Consider the following 20,319-nt stretch of genomic DNA (forward strand, 5'->3'; position numbering starts at 1 on the left):
TCCTGTTGTTAACCAGTTGTGAGTATGATAGCAGTTAACAGACTATTTTAGAGTCAGTTGGGACCAACATGGAGATATGAAATGTGGTTCAAAGTTTATACATCTTCTAAACATACACTGTGTGGCACACTATAAGCTTCGGCTTATCACTAACCACAGTACCCCTACATTCTGCAGGCCTACAACTGTCCCACACCACTCTATAGTAGCTCAAAATGTACGTTTCCTACAAGCCACTTCTCTGATAGTTTGCCCATGTGTGACGACAGTGTGAGGATGCAATGTGGGTGTCATGATAGTGGAACAGAAGTGTGAACATGAGCAGTGTGGTTTCTCTCATTTCCTGTTCTGAGAGCGAGTATGTGACAGTTACTGAATTCAAAGACAACAGAGGAGGAGAAACGATAGAGGAGACAACAGGCTGCTGGGTTCTTTGAACATTTTCAGGTTTGTTTTTGCTGTTCACACTCACAAAGTTTCATCCGTGGAGAGCTGTGTGGTTTTGGTCTTCTCTTGACCTATAGTGTGTTGTGAGTGATCTGTCTCAGCTCTGTGTCAGCAGCCTTCTCATACATTGAGATGACACACTACAGCTAGTTTCTGCTTAAGGTGAAGCAGAACTCATGCTTTATATACATAAAGTAGGACTTCATACTACAGGTGTTTGAATGTCAGGCTTAATTTCCTTCATTCAATTCATACTGAAAGTCATGCTTGCTGTCCTCATTTCTCTAGAGTCAAAGCTGAATGCACTGCATCCTGTTTTGACACACCCATAACCAATCATGCTTACTTTAAGAATCTGATGGAATGATACTGTCTTATTCTGAATCCTGCAGTTGAAGTTCATCCACCAAAATGGAGATCCAAAAAGACCTCAGGATGAGACGACCTCAGATGGAGAGTTACGACCAAAAGCTGGAACAACGGGCAGCAAAACATGAGTTCTTGAGAGATCGCAACAATGTGACGACATGTCGCAGCCCAGGACACAAGCTGGAGGCAGACTGGAAGAGTGAGATGCAGCAGAAAAGACAGATAGAGTTCCAGAGAAGGAGACAGATTGTCCAGGCTGCCACTCATCAGACTGATGAAAAGCAGTCAAACAAGGAGACCAAAGTCACGATGAGGACCAACAGGCAGAGAGTGCCTCTCATCCACAGACAGTCCCTCATATCAGCAGAGGATCTGGGGATCACCTGGCCAGATGTACACTCCATCGGGAAGGTAAGCACATAATACTGGGCGGCAGGTAGCCTAGCAGTTAGGAGCATTTGGCCTGTAACCGAAAGGTTTTAGGTTTGAATCCCGAGCCGACTAGGTGAAAGATCTGTCGATACGCTCCTTCCTGTGAGTCGCTGTAGATAAGAGCGTCTGCTAAATGACAACATTTTTAAATGTAATACACATTACGTGCGTGACATTATTTTATTATATGTATCTTAATACACAAATACTGGAATATTCCGTTTGGTCAAACACAAAATGAGTGTCACAGACGCAAAACTGTTTGACCAGGCGACATGGATCACCTCACCACCACTGCATGGGGCAGGAGGGAAAAACAAAATAGGGCAGGTTCACTCTGACGTCTCACCACAGCAGCCTTCACTGAGGAAGAGTATGGATGTCAGAGATCAAGGTAAAATTGGACTCACTGGAGATCCTTATTCTTTAATTGATGGAGGTTGGACACCCATGGCTGTATTGTCAATCATCAAACTTGAATTTCAACATACTTTTTAAATTTGAACACCGAGTTTGTTGGTGAATTTCGTGATCTTCCTCTGTCCCTCTTAGTAGTTAAACAGGACCAGAGTGGCCTAGTAATGTTAACCAGGCAGCTCCAACAAAGGAATGCCTGCTGTCAGACAGAGTAAGTACAGTAAGCTACTGACCTCAACATGAAGACACTGATCTGTTTAACTGTTTTATCTCTGTCATGTACTGCATGTATAACACTTTGACCTCTGACCCCCCACTCATTTCCTGTCATTCACAGGCATGGCTATAGCACTGTGAAGGAGATAGTAAGTAACTCCAATGTGCTGCATCTCTGTAATGTTTTGGGTAGATTCTAATTCAAATGTGAGCCACAGCAATGAATCACAGTTCTCATCTACACAATCATTCATCATTCTGCCATGAGGCCACATTCCCATAAAGTTGTGAAGAAGGCATCACTATCAGTTGTGTTGCATAGAAACGTAGAGATAGATGTTATGATATTTGAACTATCATGGGTGCGACATACATAGTCAACCACCCATTATAACTACATATATGATGTCCTTTCTTGCTCCACGTTGGGAATATCTTTTATGACTATTGTGAAAAATCTCTCTCCCTCTCCTCTATGTAGGACCTCGTTCAACTCTCTGAGTATCTACAGGTGTGTAATCCTGCTGACTCCTTAGATTGCTGCAAGTGCTTCTATATTGGAATCTGTAATGATAATACATAGAATTGAGACATGCCATTTAGTCAGAACCTTACTTGTATTATGGTGCATCTCTTTCCATAGGAGGCTCTGCGGCGAGAGGATTCTCTGAAACAGAAGCTTGCTCTACTGCAGCACACCACCTCTACTCTACTGCTCTCACAGGACAATGTCTGGAAGGTTAGGACCTGGATCTCTTATACACTGATGTGATTACTGTATTTCTATATCATACTCTGTTTCATGAAGTTGACAGTAGGTTGGTGCAGTGTGTCATAGAGGTTGACACGGGAGCCAAAATGAATTCCTGTCCCGTCTTGTTTTTTCCCCTGTGCTGCACTGATCCCACAACAGTTATATAACCCCTGACCTTTGCTGTCCCTTCCCATTAAAAATCACTCCCATTCTGTGCTCATTTTTGCACCCAGAAATATAGGCTATTGTGTTTGTTTACTAACTATTCAAAATAATGTCAGTAACATGAGACTGTGATATGTTAACTTGCCTATTTTAGTTAAATGCACTGATTGTTGGCCTAAATTGCTCTGGATAAGAACATATTCTAAACGACCTAAATGTTTATCGATTAATAAGGCTGAAGGATGATGACAGAGACCCCACCAGGATGGTCTACACATAACAGCACCGGCATAAATCTGCAGCCTACAGTTGAGCTCTGCGCACATATGAACATTTACAACACATTCAAATGTATAACATGAACATTGAACAAATTATAATAACCCGTGTGGCAGTACTGCATAGGTCAATCTATTTTTATTTCACTCTTCACCTTAGATGGCACAGGATTAGTTAAATACTTGAACAATTGGGCTTGACTGGAAAGTGAGTTGAGCAGCTATGCCGCTTCAGCTCGATTTGATTAAACTGCAGCATTTTTTACAAGCCATGTATACTGGAGCGAGGCGCGAGGGTGAGCCGACTGAAGGGGAGGGGGGAATGACATTTTTGTATTGATTTTTACTTTTATTGACACGCTTTACAGCGTGATTTAAATTTAGCGGAGGCTGCATTCACGGTCAACGCTGCACATGTCGGCTCAATCTGAAATGACCTTTACATTTCTATCGCGGAAGCGTTACAGATTGAATAGAGCCCTAAATGAGGTAATAGGCTACAGCGTTCGGCACAGTGATATGGTTGAAGACTGACTGTGGTTTCAGAGTCGAGTTCACAGCGTTTCCACCCTCATTCTACTGGAGACTACCCTGCGTCCTGTCACTGAGAAGCTGAGAAAGAAACACATGAGAAACATACAGACAAAAAAGAAAGGGCACAATAGCCATTTGCCACCATCTACCAGTTCCTATCCTCAGTACATCTCATATTTCTCTACCCTCACAGGTCTGTTGCAAAGAGGACAAGATGAAGGGAAAGATTGGGGCACTAGAGTCACAGCTGAAGATCTGTGTGCAGGTGTGTTCAGGAGCAATGTCTGTACCTACACTATCATTCAAAAGTTTGGAGTCACTTAGAAATGTCCTTGTTTTTCATTTTTACTTTTTTTTGTCCATTAAAATACCATAAAATTTATCAGAAATACAGTGTAGACATTGCTAATGTTGTAAATGACTATTGTAGCTGGAAATGGAATATCTACATAGGCATACAGAGGCCCATTATCAGCAACCATCACACCTGTGTTCCAATGACACGTTGTGTTAGCTAATCCAAGTTTATCATTTTAAAAGGCTAATTGATCATTAAACCCTTTTGCAATTATGTTAGCACAGCTGAAAACTGTTGTGCTGACTAAAGAAGTAATAAAACTGGCCTTCTTTAGACTAGTTGAGTATCTGGAGCATCAGCATTTGTGGGTTCGATTACAGGCTCAAAATGTCTAGAAACAAAGAACTTTATTCTGAAACTCGTCATTCTATTCTTGTTCTGAGAAATGAAGGCTATTCCATGCGAGAAACTGCCAACAAACTGAAGATCTCATACAACGCTGTGTACTACTCCCTTCACAGAACAACGCAAACTGGCTCTAAACAGAATAGAAAGAGGAGTGGGAGGCCCCGGTGCACAACTGAGCAAGAGGACAAGTACATTAGAGTGTCTAGTTTGAGAAACAGATGCCTCACAAGTCCTCAACTGACAGCTTCATTAAATAGTACCCGCATTGTATGAGATCTTCAGTTTGTTGGCAATGTCTCGCATGGAATAGCCTTCATTTCTCAGAACAAGTATAGACTGACAAGTTTGATAAGAAAGTTATTTGTTTCTGGCCATTTTGAGCCTGTAATCTAACCCACAAAAGCTGATACTGAACTAGTCTAAAGAAGGCCAGTTTTATTGCTTCTTTAATCAGAACACCAGTTTTCAGCTGTGCTAACATAATTGCAAAAGGGTTTCCTAATGATCAATTAGCCTTTTAAAATGATCAACTTGAATTAGCTAACACAACGTGCCATTGGAATACAGGCGTGATGGTTGCAGATATTGGGCATCTGTACACCTATGTAGATATTACATTAAAAATCATCTGTTTCCAGCTACAATAGTCATTTACAACATTAGCAATGTCTACACTGCATTTCTGATCAATTTGATGTTATTTTAATGGACATTTCTTTAAAAAACAAGGACATTTATAAGTGACCCCAAACTTTTGAACGGTAGTGTATATAACTTACAGTATGAATGTACATACAAAATCACCACCAGGCTGAAACACCAAAGAGCAATCATTATTCTCCTCTTCCTCAGAGGTTGTCCAGGGATGGAGCCAAGAAGCTGCTGCTACAGTCGGAGCAGCAGAGGCAGGAGCTGGAGGAGATGGCCGTGGCCTCACTCCAGAGGGTCACTGACCAAAAAAACAAGGCCCAGGACAGGGCTCACAGCCTGGAAGTAAGGGGTCAGACAGGGCTGCACTCTGGATAATGCATAATAGCACTGTGTTCAATTGGTATTTTCCTATTACAGTCAATTATTAATTTAATTCATGTAATTGATTTGCAAAATATGAGATTATTTTGTTTCAAATGATTATGAAGGGATGTCACAGGAGTTTCACTGTGTGTGTGTACTTTGTGTGTCCAACAGATGGCACTGCAGACTGCCCAGGTTGAGTCATCACAGTGCCGAGAGCGCTATGAGGAAGAGAGGAGGAAATGCACCCAGCTGAGGACTTCTCTGGTGCATAACATAGACCATATAAACCTATTACAGAGCCAACTAGAGGTATGCACGCATGCACACACACGCTATATTTTATGAGAGTGAAATAATATATGCTTTAAATAGTATCATGTATCTCCCTGTGCATTCAGAAAGTGATGGGACAGGATGCAACTCTGGAGAGTCAGCTGCTGCAGCACCGACACACTGAGGCTGAGCTCCACCTCAAGATCAACCTCCTAGAGGACAACCTCCACACCTGCAGGACACAACTAGAGACATGGAGACAGCAGCAGCAAGACACCATGAAACAGCAGGAGATTGTCAGAGGACAGCAACAGGACTCCATAGGTATAGTACAGTCGTGGCCAAAAGTTTTGAGAATGACACAAATATAAATTTTCACAAAGTCTGCTTCCGCAGTTTGTATGATGGCAATTTGCATATACTCCAGAATGTTATAAAGAGTGATCAGATGAATTGTCCCTCTTTGCCATGCAAATGAACTGAATCGCCAAAAAACATTTCCACTGCATTTCAGCCCTGCCATAAAAAGGACCAGCTGACATCATGTCAGTGATTCTCTCGTTAACACAGGTGAGTGTTGACGAGGACAAGGCAGGAGATCACTCTGTCATGCTGATTGAGTTCGAATAACAGACTGGAAGCTTCAAAAGGAGGGTGGGTGCTTGGAATCATTGTTCTTCCTCTGTCAACCATGGTTACCTGCAAGGAAACACCTGCTGCCATCATCATTGCTTTGCACAAAAAGGGCTTCACAGGCAAGGATATTGCTGCCAGTAAGATTGCACCTAAATCAACCATTTATCAGATCATCAAGAACTTCAAGGTGAGCGGTTCAATTGTTGTGAAGAAGGCTTCAGGACACCCAAGAAAGTCCAGCAAGCACCAGGACCGTCTCCTAAAGTTGATTCAGCTGTGGGATCGGGGCACCACCAGTACAGAGCTTGCTCAGGAATGGCAGCAGGCAGGTGTGAGTGCATCTGCACGCACAGTGAGGTGAGGACTTTTTGAGGATGGCCTGGTGTCTCAAGAAGGGCAGCAAAGAAGCCACTTCTCTCCAGGAAAAACATCAGGGACATACTGATATTCTGCAAAAGGTACAGGGATTGGACTGCTGAGGACTGGGGTAAAGGAATTTGCTCTGATAAATACCCTTTCCAATTGTTTCGGGCATCTGGGAAAAAAAAGCTTGTCCGGAGAAGACAAGGTGAGCGCTACCATCAGTCCTGTGTCATGCCAACAGTAAAGCATCCTGAGACCATTCATGTGTGGGGTTGCTTCTCAGCCAAGGGAGTGGGCTCACTCACAATTTTGCCTAAGAACACAGCCATGAATAAAGAATGGTACCAACACATCCTCCGAGAGCAACTTCTCCCAACCATCCAGGAACAGTTTGGTGATGAACAATGCCTTTTCCAGCATGATGGAGCAACTTACCATAAGGCAAAAGTGATAACTAAGTGGCTCAGGGAACATAACATCGATATTTTGGGTCCATGGCCAGGAAACTCCCCATACCTTAATCCCATTGAGAATTTGTGGTCAATCCTGAAGAGGCGTGTAGACAAACAAAAACCCACAAATTCTGACAAACTCCAAGCACTGATTATGCAAGAATGGGCTGCCATCAGTCAGGATGTGGCCCAGAAGTTAATTGACAGCATGCCAGGGCGGATTGCAGAGGTCTTGAAAAAGAAGGGTCAACACTGCAAATATTGACTCTTTGCATCAACTTCATGTAATTGTCAATAAAAGCCTTTGACACTTATGCAATGCTTGTAATTATACTTCAGTATTCCATAGTAACATCTGACAAATATCTAAAGACAGAGGCAGCAGACTTTGTGAAAATTAATTTGTCATTCTGAAAACTTTTGGCCACGACTGTACATTATATATCCACTAGCAGATTTAAATAAAAGTTGGATTGCATAAATTACTATAGTAGGTCAAAGTAGTTTTAAATGCTAATTTGACCATGATATTTATTAGTCTGTAAATGTGTTGACATCAATAGAGCATTCCTTGGATGAGCAGTTTCAGCCAGCCATGTCACACCACAGCAACAAGAAACAAAGCATGATGGAAGTCAATGTCAAAAGGAGAGAGGTCAGAATTTGTCTACAATTCCCTTTCATCTTAGTCATGTCAAACCCAGAGCACAATCAATCACTTTCTGTCCCCACTGTCTTCATCCTGTATGTCTCCAACATTTTTATTGGCTCTGCTCGATTTTAATCCTATATTAACTTGATACTGATGGAATCTTTCTTTTTCCACCAAGAGACGTTGTTGTCCCTCGTTCATCCTGACCCTGTTCGTGGTAGTCATGGTGGTGGCCATTTTGACATTGTTACTGGCCAATATCCCCACGACAAGAAATCAGCTGTGGGACCTTTACCAAGTACTACAGGAACACACAGAGAACTACCTCTATGACATGGCATTACCACAGCATTGCTATAGGCCCATATGACAAGACCTGGGAACTGAACAAACCTCTGAAGAACTTGCTCTAAAGGGTTTGGGGAAATACAGTATGTTCTATGTATTTTTACATCACACTGGATGTCATTTTTCTTCGCCATCGTAAATAGCTTTGCATCTTGAAGTCAATTTGTATTCATAATCATGCGTTATGGTTACTGCCTCATGTTCATGGTTACTTGTTGTATTCTCTCAGTCAAGTACATGTCCTCAGTATAGTTGACACATTTGCTACTTTATAACTGGACAGTAAAACAGATTTTTTAAATAACTGACCGCTTTGCTAGTTTTGGACATTTTTATTTCAAAAAAAGGAAAATACAAATCATTAGACAGAAAAAGAGTTGAGATCCTTTCTAACATTAAGTGCACACCCCTTATACTATTTTCATAAGCCAAAACAAATAGTTAATTCCATATAATGATAAGTGTAGGATATACATGTGGAAAATCAACATTTAAATGATTTTCTCTACTAGTGCCTTTAAATGATCTCCACAAAAAACGAAGTTATAGTAAACTGTTCACATACCTAGCAGGACCAGTTAGAATCACATGAAGCAATGGATCTCAACAGTCATGGGCGGTAGGTAGTCTAGCAGTTAAGAGCCAGTAACTGAAAGGTCGCTGGTTCAAATCCCAAGCCGACCAGGTGAAAAATCTGTTGATGTGCCCTTGTGAAAGGCACTTAACCCTGATTGCTCCTGTAAGTCGCTCTGGATAAGTGTGTCTGCTAAATGACCTAAAATGCAAAATGTCACACAGATACTTTTTCTTTATATTGTTTATAATAAACGGATAACAAAATATATGTATGCATCACTTATTGATAAAAGTTCAACTAAATCTACTGAAATGCATTAGCACTCAAACAGGTAGCCAACATGAGAACGAGATCATGTTTTATGAACAACAAGGACCAGGACAAAGCTTGATGATTATTCAGAAGTCACTGACTGTATTGTGTAACTGGCGACCAGGGTTATGTCTGTAACTCATTGACGATGTTCAATGTTGACTTGCAGCCTACAGGACTTTGACCCATAATGCTGCTCTAGTTCAAGGCCCTAGAGCTTACAACTGCAGACAGACACTATCATCACACCATGTTTTATTGACTGCCACAGTATAATTACAATGCCTGGTAGCAGCATTTACCACAATATATACACATGGACCAACGAACCCTATAATAGACCATAATAACAAAAGGGGGAAAATAAGCTAAATCGATGTGATCCCTCTCCCTATTCTGATGAACATGCCTCTATAAACATAAGTACTAGTTTGCTGATTATAGATCCCCTTTTGGACCAGCAGTAGAGAGGCAGCAGTGTCCAGACAGAGCTGTGTGTGTGTGTGTGTGTGTGTGTGTGTGTGTGTGTGTGTGTGTGTGTGTGTGTGTGTGTGGAGAGACTAACTGGCCTGGTAGGCCCGTGGTGGACTAGGCTACTTCACTGGGCATGCAGGGCCTGGGGCAGGTGCATGCTGGCTCCTGGGGCCAGAGCCTGAGGCCAGCCTTCCTGGCCCTGGTGGGTCTGCAGCAGGCGGTACAGCTGCTTCAGGTGGGTAACGATGTTGTCCTTGATGTCTGGGATGGAGATCTGCAGGCGCACGCTGCCGCTGTCGAAGGAGCGCATGCAGTCGCCTGAGAACATCTCAGTGATCATACGGGCTACCACAGGAATGATCTGGAGGGGAGCAGAGGGCCAAAGACGAGGCAGTTACAGCTAAGGGACTCAACAAAACATACATGCTTGAGGGTCAATTCAACATGTTAAAATAATGAAAAACAAATATTTAAATTAGTTTTCTATGAATCATTGCATCCTGATACAAAGACAGTCTCGTACCTGCACCATGATGAGCTTCTTCTCTTTGGGTCTGCTGTCAGGCCACTCCTCTCCAAAGCACAGGTTGATGTCGAACTGAGGAGGGCTGGCCGACTGGCCCCTCTGATGGGCTATCACATCTGCATACAAACCATCACAATCATATCACATAGCAATTCAGTCTCACAGCACACATGCAATAACAGCTACAGTACATGCCACACTAACAATACCGCATAAGGGCCCTGCCTAAAACACTATAAACACAAGAAAGCTGTGTGAAGAGTCTATGCTAAGAGAATCGGAGTCACTGCTTACCGCTGAGAAAGGACTCCAGACAGAACAGCTTGATCTTCCTCTGCCTCTCTATGAGGTTGGGTGCTTTGGGGTTGGGGGCGCAGGGGCCTGACCAGTACACCTTGCATTGGCAGAGGCGGATGGCATAGATGTCATGGCCGCTGATCTCCAGGACGAGGCCTCGGTCCATGACGTCCAGCAGGCGGTTGGTGAAGACCCTCTGCGTGTCGTTGGCGATGTGCTCAGTAGAGGGGAACCTCAGCTGCTCCAGGCTGATAGGGCCAAACAGCTCCTCCTGGTTGACCATGGGACCTAGGTCCCCGTAAAAAAGCCTACAGCCCTGGGGGTTACTGACCGTCATGGCTGGACACACCTCCTTACCCCGGTACTGGAACTGTACCTCCAGGTCTGTCACTGAGGGAGAGACAAAGAAACACATGAAGATAAAGAGAGTCACTCATTGGTTGTCTGTATGGATGCTGTGTATGCAGTCCTATATTTATCTAATGGAGGAGTTTGTTTGTGTAAGTGTACTCACTAGGCAAGGAGCTGATCCACATCTCTGGGGAGGCGAACATCACGTCAGGCATGGGAGGGGGAGGCATGTCCAGTGGGGGGGGGGGCGCCATCTCCAGGGGCGAAGGCTGCATCTCTACATCCAAAGGCTCCTCTTTGGGCCACAGCTTAACTTCCTCTTTGGGCCACACTTCAACTGATGGGGGGCAGCTGGGGGGTTGGAGGGGCGATACAGACCCCGGTGGTGGAGACCACATAAGAGCGGGGCTGGTGCCTGATTGGTTACAGAGAAACAAAGCATGATTAGCCGACATACCAAAAACCATACTGGGATATTGGAATCAAAACTGGGGGTAAGCCAAACAAAAAGGGGGGCAGGGGGTTGTTCTTGGACCAGGCAAGTTAGAAAACATTATCTAGAGGCTAGATCTGGACTGCTATGTGGTCTAGGATGAATGATGTGGTAAAAATGAAGAATTAGTATTAGAGGGGGACTCAGAGATATTTGACATGACTAACCGTTGGATGTTGGATAAGGAGGGAGGGGCTCTGAGCCATCTGATTCATCTTCATCCCCATCATTTGGTGTCCAAGACCCAGGGTCTGAAGATCCTGAGGAGAGAGAGAGAGAAATGAGAAGGAGAGCAAGGGATGGCAAAAGTTTAAAAACGTTTCAGAGCTGCTACCAAACCTGACAAGTGACTGTAAATAATCATATATCTACTATGGTTGTATAAATATTATATTTTTATGTCATCGATGGCCAGTTACCTGGGTTACTGAGGGGCTGCGGGAGGTCGCAGATGTCGTAGATCTTCAGGGGGTTCATGGGGACTTCTTTGGTGCCGTCGTAGACAAGGTTGAACTCTCTGCTCTTGTTGAGGGCGCAGCGGAGCTGAGCTTTCCACTTGGCAGGGTCAGGATCATCAATACCCTCCTGGAACTTTCCGGTCTCTACCGCCCAGGCCTGGTACAGGAGAGAGAGGAAACAGATGAAGAATACATTCAGAGAAAATAGTTAACATCGACCTTACTTTACTCACCGTTGATCCAGCCACAACCAGTTCACCTGCCAACACATTAACCCACATGTATCATTTCACAAACTGTTACAGAGATGTGCTTTACTCACCTTAAAAATAGTGTTTTCTTCCTCGTGCTGGGGGGTGTGCCGTGTAGCGTGTTTCCAGGGGATCCTGAAGCGCTTATTGTCTCGGTCAATCCACACCAGGCCTGGGTAGAACCCACTGTCCACCTGGGCCACTAGCCAGGGCTTGAGCCGGACACGCCGCGGGGTCAATGCCATGCTTATTGTCTGGGGAGGGGGCCACAATGGATATTTACTATCCATATGGTACACTTATGTGGACATCCTGACCAATATATCTCAAAACAGTTCTACTAGAAGCACTGTATCTGAAAAACGGTGCTGTAAGGGCATGACATAACACAACTTGTCTGAGGCAGGCACAAGATGACCAATATTACATGGCTACCAAGATTTCAAACATAGACTTGGACCACTTTGAGAGGCAAACATTAAAATGTAGTGGCTTCGGGTCAGTCTACAGGTCAGTTTATTTAATTACTCTACTCAGACCTCAAAACACCCAGAATAACATGCAATGTCACTGATTTACAGCTATTACTAAAGGTCCTCCCAAAACTGCATATGGTTGGTCTGCAGGACATGGTTGTTACACAGGTCAGTTGAGCATGGAACGTAAATAAAGCAATGTCCAACGTTAATACATTAATTCAAATGAATGAACCATAAAGTGGACTTCTTCCCAGCAAACAATCCAATAGGATAGGCTACAGACTATTGTAACATGTTGTATGTTATGCCTGCAACCACTTGCTCTCACTGTAAATTCGAGCAACATACGAAAGACCAGTGGATACTTTTTTTCACAAAGAAATTGTTAGTAATGATTTCAATTATTATTATTTTTTAATCAAGTTACGAACTTAAAACTATTTAATGGTTGCAAACAAACCAAATCTAGGATACCGCTGTGAAACGTACCTGCTGTTGAACGTGACCAGGAAGTAGAATACTTTCGATCTGGGAAAAGGTAGAACCCCAAGCTTCTGGAAAATATTATTCTCCAAAACGTTGGAACTTCTATGTCCTTTGCAATCCAGGTAAACGTATAGATGACCCACAGATACTTCTTATCACGGGAGAACAATTCTGATAATTTCCCGAGCAGGCCGAGCAGTTTACGCCTTTTCCGCTTCCCTTAACGAAACTCAGGTAGAGCCGTGACGTCACACACGTTTCACTCTGGCACACCTTTCCAGTTTATGTCGCGTTCAAGTGCTAGTCAGTACAGGGAAACGTGGACATTTCCGACTTGCTAACTGGTGGAACGCGGCACGTGTATAACTATAACCAGTTAGCAAATTGGACATGTCAGAGTTCGTAGATCCGATTAGCACTTGAATGTGGCACCACTTTCGGTGGAGCCTTCTTGTGACAATGATGACCAAATGACTCATAATATTTGTCAGAATTTTGTTAACATATGATCTGTAAATCGCTATATGTGTTTGTTGTTTGAAACAATTCAAAAGCAATTTGAAATAAGCAGTTTGGAGTTTGTTGTTATTTAAGCATTAAGGCCCGATGAGGTGTGATATATGGCCAATGGTTTTCTTAAGCACGAAGCAACGGCAACGTGGAGTGCCTGTTTACAGCCATTAGCCGTGGTCTATTGGTCATATACCACAAGCCCCTGAGGTGCCTTATTGCTATTATAAACTGGTTACAAACGTAATTAGAACAGTAAAAATATTTTGGGGGGTCATACCAATGATATACATTCTGATATACCACAGCTTTCACCCAACCAGCATTCAGGGCTCAAACCACCCAGTTTATAATTAAGCAATAAGGTACGAGGATGTGTGGCATATGGACAATATACCATGGCTAAGTGCTGATCATATGCAAGACACAACTCGGACTACCTGGATACAGTCCTGGTATATTGGCCATATACCACAAACCCCAGAGGTGCCTTATTGCTGTTATAAACTGTTTACCAACATAATTAAAACTGTGCAAATATTTTTTTTTGGGGGGGGGGGTCGTACTGGTGGTATATGGTCTGATATACCACGGCAATCAGCATTCAGGGCCGGAACCACCAGGTTTATAATTTCATTTAGCACACACCATGTGCCTTTTACGCATTTACACTGACAGTGAGGGGGTTCGATAAATCTCACCTGGGCGCCCATGTAGGTGTGTTTTGCAAAGGCTGAAGTTGATTGCATTCGATTCGGAACCAGGCTGCCTCTCGGGTGTGAGCCAGGTACCCTGTTCAAAGCCCACGGCGAAGTCGTCTCAAAACAAAAGTGAGATAATTAAGCACATGCAAAAGTGATTGCTTGGGATGAAAACACTTTATCTACCTTCCCACTAAAAATGTTTATTTTATGGATAAGATATGTTGTAAATGTCTGGATGATGCACCATGCTGCCTTGTTGACAAATTGACCGAGCAGCACAGATTACTGTTTGATTTAAGAATGCCTCCCTCCCTGCATTCGCCTGATGACATGACAGGCCTTTGCTCGGTTCCCCGCAGCTCAGCATAATCCAATCCGCATGTTGTTACTCATCCATTACAAGTTTTACTGTATACACGTTGTTACTCATCCATTACAAGTTTTACTGTATACACATTGTTACTCATCCATTACAAGTTTTACTGTATACACGTTGTTACTCATCCATTACAAGTTTTACTGTATACACGTTGTTACTCATCCATTACAAGTTTTACTGTATACACGTTGTTACTCGTCCATTACAAGTTTTACTGTATACACGTTGTTACTCATCCATTACAAGTTTTACTGTATACACGTTGTTACTCATCCATTACAAGTTTTACTGTATACACGTTGTTACTCGTCCATTACAAGTTTTACTGTATACACGTTGTTACTCATCCATTACAAGTTTTACTGTATACACGTTGTTACTCATCCATTACGTTTTACTGTATACACGTTGTTACTCATCCGTTACAAGTTTTACTGTATACACGTTGTTACTCATCCATTACAAGTTTTACTGTATACACGTTGTTACTCATCCATTACAAGTTTTACTGTATACACGTTGTTACTCATCCATTACAAGTTTTACTGTATACACGTTGTTACTCATCCATTACAAGTTTTACTGTATACACGTTGTTACTCATCCGTTACAAGTTTTACTGTATACACGTTGTTACTCGTCCATTACAAGTTTTACTGTATACACGTTGTTACTCATCCATTACAAGTTTTACTGTATACACGTTGTTACTCATCCGTTACAAGTTTTACTGTATACACGTTGTTACTCATCCGTTACAAGTTTTACTGTATACACGTTGTTACTCATCCGTTACAAGTTTTGCTGTATACACGTTGTTACTCATCCGTTACAAGTTTTACTGTATACACGTTGTTACTCATCCATTACAAGTTTTACTGTATACACGTTGTTACTCGTCCATTACAAGTTTTACTGTATACACGTTGTTACTCGTCCATTACAAGTTTTACTGTATACACGTTGTTACTCATCCATTACAAGTTTTACTGTATACACGTTGTTACTCATCCATTACAAGTTTTACTGTATACACGTTGTTACTCATCCGTTACAAGTTTTACTGTATACACGTTGTTACTCATCCGTTACAAGTTTTACTGTATACACGTTGTTACTCATCCATTACAAGTTTTACTGTATACACGTTGTTACTCATCCATTACAAGTTTTACTGTATACACGTTGTTACTCATCCATTACAAGTTTTACTGTATACACGTTGTTACTCATCCATTACAAGTTTTACTGTATACACGTTGTTACTCATCCATTACAAGTTTTACTGTTGTTACTCATCCATTACAAGTTTTACTGTATACACGTTGTTACTCATCCATTACAAGTTTTACTGTATACACATTGTTACTCATCCATTGCATGTTTTACTGTATACACGTGGTGGTACAGTCACATCCAGAAACTAGCCACTGGCGAGAAGTCCCCACCGTAGTTTCGGCAGTGACTTTGTGCGTGTTCATTTATTTTTAGTCCAGTAAAATCAGATAGCCTAATTGTGTGTGTGTGTGTGTGTGTGTGTGTGTGTGTGTGTGTGTGTGTGTGTGTGTGTGTGTGTGTGTGTGTGTGTGTGTGTGTGTGTGTGTGTGTGTGTGTGTGTGTGTGTGTGTGTGTGTGTGTGTGTGTGTTAGGATGTAAAGCTGTTGTTGGTCAATTAAAATTGAAAAGGCACTAATAGCAGAGAAAAAAAAGTTACTGGACCAGTTTGCCATTCACTTCTGTACTTTAATCCAATCTGTGTAGGTCTAGTCTACAATAAAACAATGTTGTCTGTATTTAACTGTTTTGCTTGATCTGTTTAGTTGTCTTTACATAAAAGTCTCAATCAACGACTGATACATCGCCAAATCTTCAATATTTCTCGGCAATCATGTGTGATAGGGAGGCAGGTGAGGGACATTCCTCCATTATTGTGTAAGTTCATGTTTTAGTTTTTGCTCGGCAAAGTGCCTCGAAGCTTCTGTCTTTCTATAATGAATTGAAATGACCAAACAAGCAACGGATTGTTCAGAACCAGGTCATTTCACTGACGTCATAGGCAAACGAGGTGGGCCTCTAAACCATGTCTATTGTGCACTTTTGACTTTGAGATGGTGATACAGAATGGAAAAAAAATAGGACAGTGTAATGTCACCAAATTGTACAACTAGATGCATCATACACACATATGATATGCTTTTTCATAGCAAATGTAATGTGAGTTATTTACTTCTGATTGGTAAAGCAGTACTACGCATACTAATCATATTCAAGCAAGTGCTGTACCCTTAAATTTGACATTTACATTACATTACATTACATTTAAGTCATTTAGCAGATGCTCTTATCCAGAGCGACTTACAAAATGGTGCATTCACCTTATGATATCCAGTGGAACAACCACTTTACAATAGTGCATCTAAATCTTTTAAGGGGGGGGTTAGAAGGATTACTTTATCCTATCCTAGGTATTCCTTAAAGAGGTGGGGTTTCAGGTGTCTCCGGAAGGTGGTGATTGACTCCGCTGTCCTGGCGTCGTGAGGGAGCTTGTTCCACCATTGGGGTGCCAGAGCAGCGAACAGTTTTGACTGGGCTGAGCGGGAACTGTGCTTCCTCAGAGGTAGGGGGCCAGCAGGCCAGTGGTGGATGAACGCAGTGCCCTTGTTTGGGTGTAGGGCCTGATCAGAGCCTGAAGGTATGGAGGTGCCGTTCCCTTCACAGCTCCGTAGGCAATCACCATGGTCTTGTAGCGGATGCGAGCTTCAACTGGAAGCCAGTGGAGAGAGCGGAGGAGCGGGGTGACGTGAGAGAACTTGGGAAGGTTGAACACCAGACGGGCTGCGGCGTTCTGGATGAGTTGTAGGGGTTTAATGGCACAGGCAGGGAGCCCAGCCAACAGCGAGTTGCAGTAATCCAGACGGGAGATGACAAGTGCCTGGATTAGGACCTGCGCCGCTTCCTGTGTGAGGCAGGGTCGTACTCTGCGAATGTTGTAGAGCATGAACCTACAGGATCGGGTCACCGCCTTGATGTTAGTGGAGAACGACAGGGTGTTGTCCAGGATCACGCCAAGGTTCTTAGCACTCTGGGAGGAGGACACAAGGGAGTTGTCAACCGTGATGGCGAGATCATGGAACGGGCAGTCCTTCCCCGGGAGGAAGAGCAGCTCCGTCTTGCCGAGGTTCAGCTTGAGCTGGTGATCCGTCATCCACACTGATATGTCTGACAGACATGCAGAGATGCGATTCGCCGCCTGGTTATCAGAAGGGGGAAAGGAGAAGATTAATTGTGTGTCGTCTGCATAGCAATGATAGGAGAGACCATGTGAGGATATGACAGAGCCAAGTGACTTGGTGTATAGCGAGAATAGGAGAGGGCCTAGAACAGAGCCCTGGGGGACACCAGTGGTGAGAGCGCATGGTGCGGAGACAGATTCTCGCCACGCCACCTGGTAGGAGCGACCTGTCAGGTAGGACGCAATCCAAGCGTGGGCCGCGCCGGAGATGCCCAACTCGGAGAGGGTGGAGAGGAGGATCTGATGGTTCACAGTATCAAAGGCAGCAGATAGGTCTAGAAGGATGAGAGCAGAGGAGAGAGAGTTAGCTTTAGCAGTGCGGAGAGCCTCCGTGACACAGAGAAGAGCAGTCTCAGTTGAATGCCCAGTCTTGAAACCTGACTGATTAGGATCAAGAAGGTCATTCTGAGAGAGATAGCAGGAGAGCTGGCCAAGGACGGCACGTTCAAGAGTTTTGGAGAGAAAAGAAAGAAGGGATACTGGTCTGTAGTTGTTGACATCGGAGGGATCGAGTGTAGGTTTTTTCAGAAGGGGTGCAACTCTCGCTCTCTTGAAGACGGAAGGGACGTAGCCAGCGGTCAAGGATGAGTTGATGAGCGAGGTGAGGAAGGGGAGAAGGTCTCCGGAAATGGTCTGGAGAAGAGAGGAGGGGATAGGGTCAAGTGGGCAGGTTGTTGGGCGGCCGGCCGTCACAAGACGCGAGATTTCATCTGGAGAGAGAGGGGAGAAAGAGGTCAAAGCACAGGGTAGGGCAGTGTGAGCAGGACCAGCGGTGTCGTTTGACTTAGCAAACGAGGATCGGATATCGTCAACCTTCTTTTCAAAATGGTTGACGAAGTCATCCGCAGAGAGGGAGGAGGGGGGGGATTCAGGAGGGAGGAGAAGGTAGCAAATAGCTTCCTAGGGTTAGAGGCAGATGCTTGGAATTTAGAGTGGTAGAAAGTGGCTTTAGCAGCAGAGACAGAAGAGGAGAATGTAGAGAGGAGTGAGTGAAAGGATGCCAGGTCCGCAGGGAGGCGAGTTTTCCTCCATTTCCGCTCGGCTGCCCGGAGCCTTGTTCTGTGAGCTCGTAGTGAGTCGTCGAGCCACGGAGCAGGAGGGGAGGACCGAGCCGGCCTGGAGGATAGGGGACAGAGAAAATCAAAGGATGCAGAAAGGGAGGAGAGGAGGGTTGAGGAGGCAGAATCAGGAGATAGGTTGGAGAAGGTTTGAGCAGAGGGAAGAGATGATAGGATGGAAGAGGAGAGAGTAGCGGGAGAGAGAGAGCGAAGGTTGGGACGGCGCAATACCATCCGAGTAGGGGCAGAGTGAGAAGTGTTGGATGAGAGCAAGAAGGAAAAGGATACAAGGTAGTGGTCGGAGATTTGGAGGGGAGTTGCAATGAGATTAGTGGAAGAACAGCATCTAGTAAAGATGAGGTCAAGCGTATTGCCTGCCTTGTGAGTAGGGGGGGAAGGTGAGAGGGTGAGGTCAAAAGAGGAGAGGAGTGGAAAGAAGGAGGCAGAGAGGAATGAGTCAAAGGTAGACGTGGGGAGGTTAAAGTCACCCAGAACTGTGAGAGGTGAGCCATCCTCAGGAAAGGAACTTATCAAGGCGTCAAGCTCATTGATGAACTCTCCAAGGGAACCTGGAGGGCGATAAATGATAAGGATGTTAAGCTTGAAAGGGCTGGTAACTGTGACAGCATGGAATTCAAATGAGGAGATAGACAGATGGGTCAGGGGAGAAAGAGAGAATGTCCACTTGGGAGAGATGAGGATTCCAGTGCCACCACCCCGCTGGCTCGATGCTCTAGGGGTATGCGAGAACACGTGGGCAGACGAAGAGAGAGCAGTAGGAGTAGCAGTGTTATCTGTGGTAATCCATGTTTCCGTCAGCGCCAGGAAGTCTAGGGACTGGAGGGTAGCATAGGCTGAGATGAACTCAGCCTTGTTGGCTGCAGACCGGCAGTTCCAGAGGCTGCCGGAGACCTGGAACTCCACGTGGGTCGTGCGCGCTGGGACCACCAGGTTAGAGTGGCAGCGGCCACGCGGTGTGAAGCGTTTGTATGGCCTGTGCAGAGAGGAGAGAACAGGGATAGACAGACACATAGTTGACAAGCTACAGAAGTGTTGTTTCTTGTATTATTGTCTCCTGTGTCTTTAGAGAACTGTTTCACTTTGATATCCTTTTTCTTCTGTCCTGATTTTCTCTTTCTTTTCTTCTGTTAACTAGATATTCTTTGTTGTTCTTCGTTAGCTAGCTAGCTTCTTCCAAAAGAGTCCCTAGCAACTGCTTAGCAACTGGTAAACAATTCAGCTTGCTAAGATAACTACAATTTTATGAAAAATAGTTATTTTTCAAAAGCCTATCTTCTTTGTTTGTTGCTTGTTTTTTCTCTTATTCAGTCTTGCAGTTTTCTTTTGCTTTTTTCCGATGTACTTCACTCTAAAAACCATGTCAATTTCAATATTTGTAGGAGCTCATTTTTCAGCTGCTGCTGCTCAAATTGGAGTTCCGGAACCTTGTTCATGATGAGTAAGGTATCCTGTTATTGCAAACGTTGTGCAGGGCCTACTGTACATGGTGGAATGACTGAACTGAGAGTCAGCCATTACTGTATGCAACATTTTGATATGCCCATGAAGAATAACCAGTTCATCTCATCACACATACAAAAATAGAAAAATCT

General features: G+C 43.8%; 2 protein-coding genes across 6 annotated transcripts; one reads left to right on the forward strand and one right to left on the reverse strand.

The window, feature by feature from the left end:
* The first annotated feature begins 310 nt into the window (after nucleotides 1–310).
* LOC106583070 (TRAF3-interacting JNK-activating modulator) lies at nucleotides 311–8,899 on the forward strand. 5 transcript variants are annotated; one of them, XM_014166855.2, is made up of 13 exons: nucleotides 311–447; nucleotides 840–1,227; nucleotides 1,519–1,642; nucleotides 1,801–1,876; nucleotides 2,003–2,030; nucleotides 2,363–2,392; nucleotides 2,525–2,620; nucleotides 3,806–3,877; nucleotides 5,171–5,311; nucleotides 5,507–5,644; nucleotides 5,734–5,932; nucleotides 7,623–7,714; nucleotides 7,890–8,899. In XM_014166855.2, the coding sequence occupies exons 2-13, from the start codon at nucleotides 859–861 to the stop codon at nucleotides 8,079–8,081; spliced, it is 1,557 nt and encodes a 518-aa protein (XP_014022330.1). In that variant the 5' UTR covers nucleotides 311–447; nucleotides 840–858; the 3' UTR covers nucleotides 8,082–8,899. The 5 variants fall into 5 exon arrangements, with proteins under 5 accessions (XP_014022330.1, XP_045561260.1, XP_045561262.1 ...); XM_045705304.1 differs by lacking the exon at nucleotides 311–447 and adding an exon at nucleotides 455–609; XM_045705306.1 differs by lacking the exon at nucleotides 311–447 and having other exon boundaries at nucleotides 7,892–8,899.
* LOC106583071 (interferon regulatory factor 6) lies at nucleotides 8,377–13,032 on the reverse strand. Its single transcript, XM_014166857.2, has 8 exons — nucleotides 12,767–13,032; nucleotides 11,870–12,052; nucleotides 11,509–11,704; nucleotides 11,257–11,349; nucleotides 10,760–11,011; nucleotides 10,243–10,635; nucleotides 9,946–10,064; nucleotides 8,377–9,783 (listed from the first exon to the last, which is right to left on the reverse strand). Exons 2-8 carry the CDS (start codon nucleotides 12,041–12,043, stop codon nucleotides 9,547–9,549), a joined length of 1,464 nt encoding a protein of 487 aa, XP_014022332.1. The 5' UTR covers nucleotides 12,044–12,052; nucleotides 12,767–13,032; the 3' UTR covers nucleotides 8,377–9,546.
* Nucleotides 13,033–20,319: the final 7,287 nt, after the last annotated feature.

The sequence above is a fragment of the Salmo salar genome, chromosome ssa22 (genome assembly GCF_905237065.1).
Source record: "Salmo salar chromosome ssa22, Ssal_v3.1, whole genome shotgun sequence".
Lineage (NCBI taxonomy): Eukaryota > Metazoa > Chordata > Actinopteri > Salmoniformes > Salmonidae > Salmo > Salmo salar.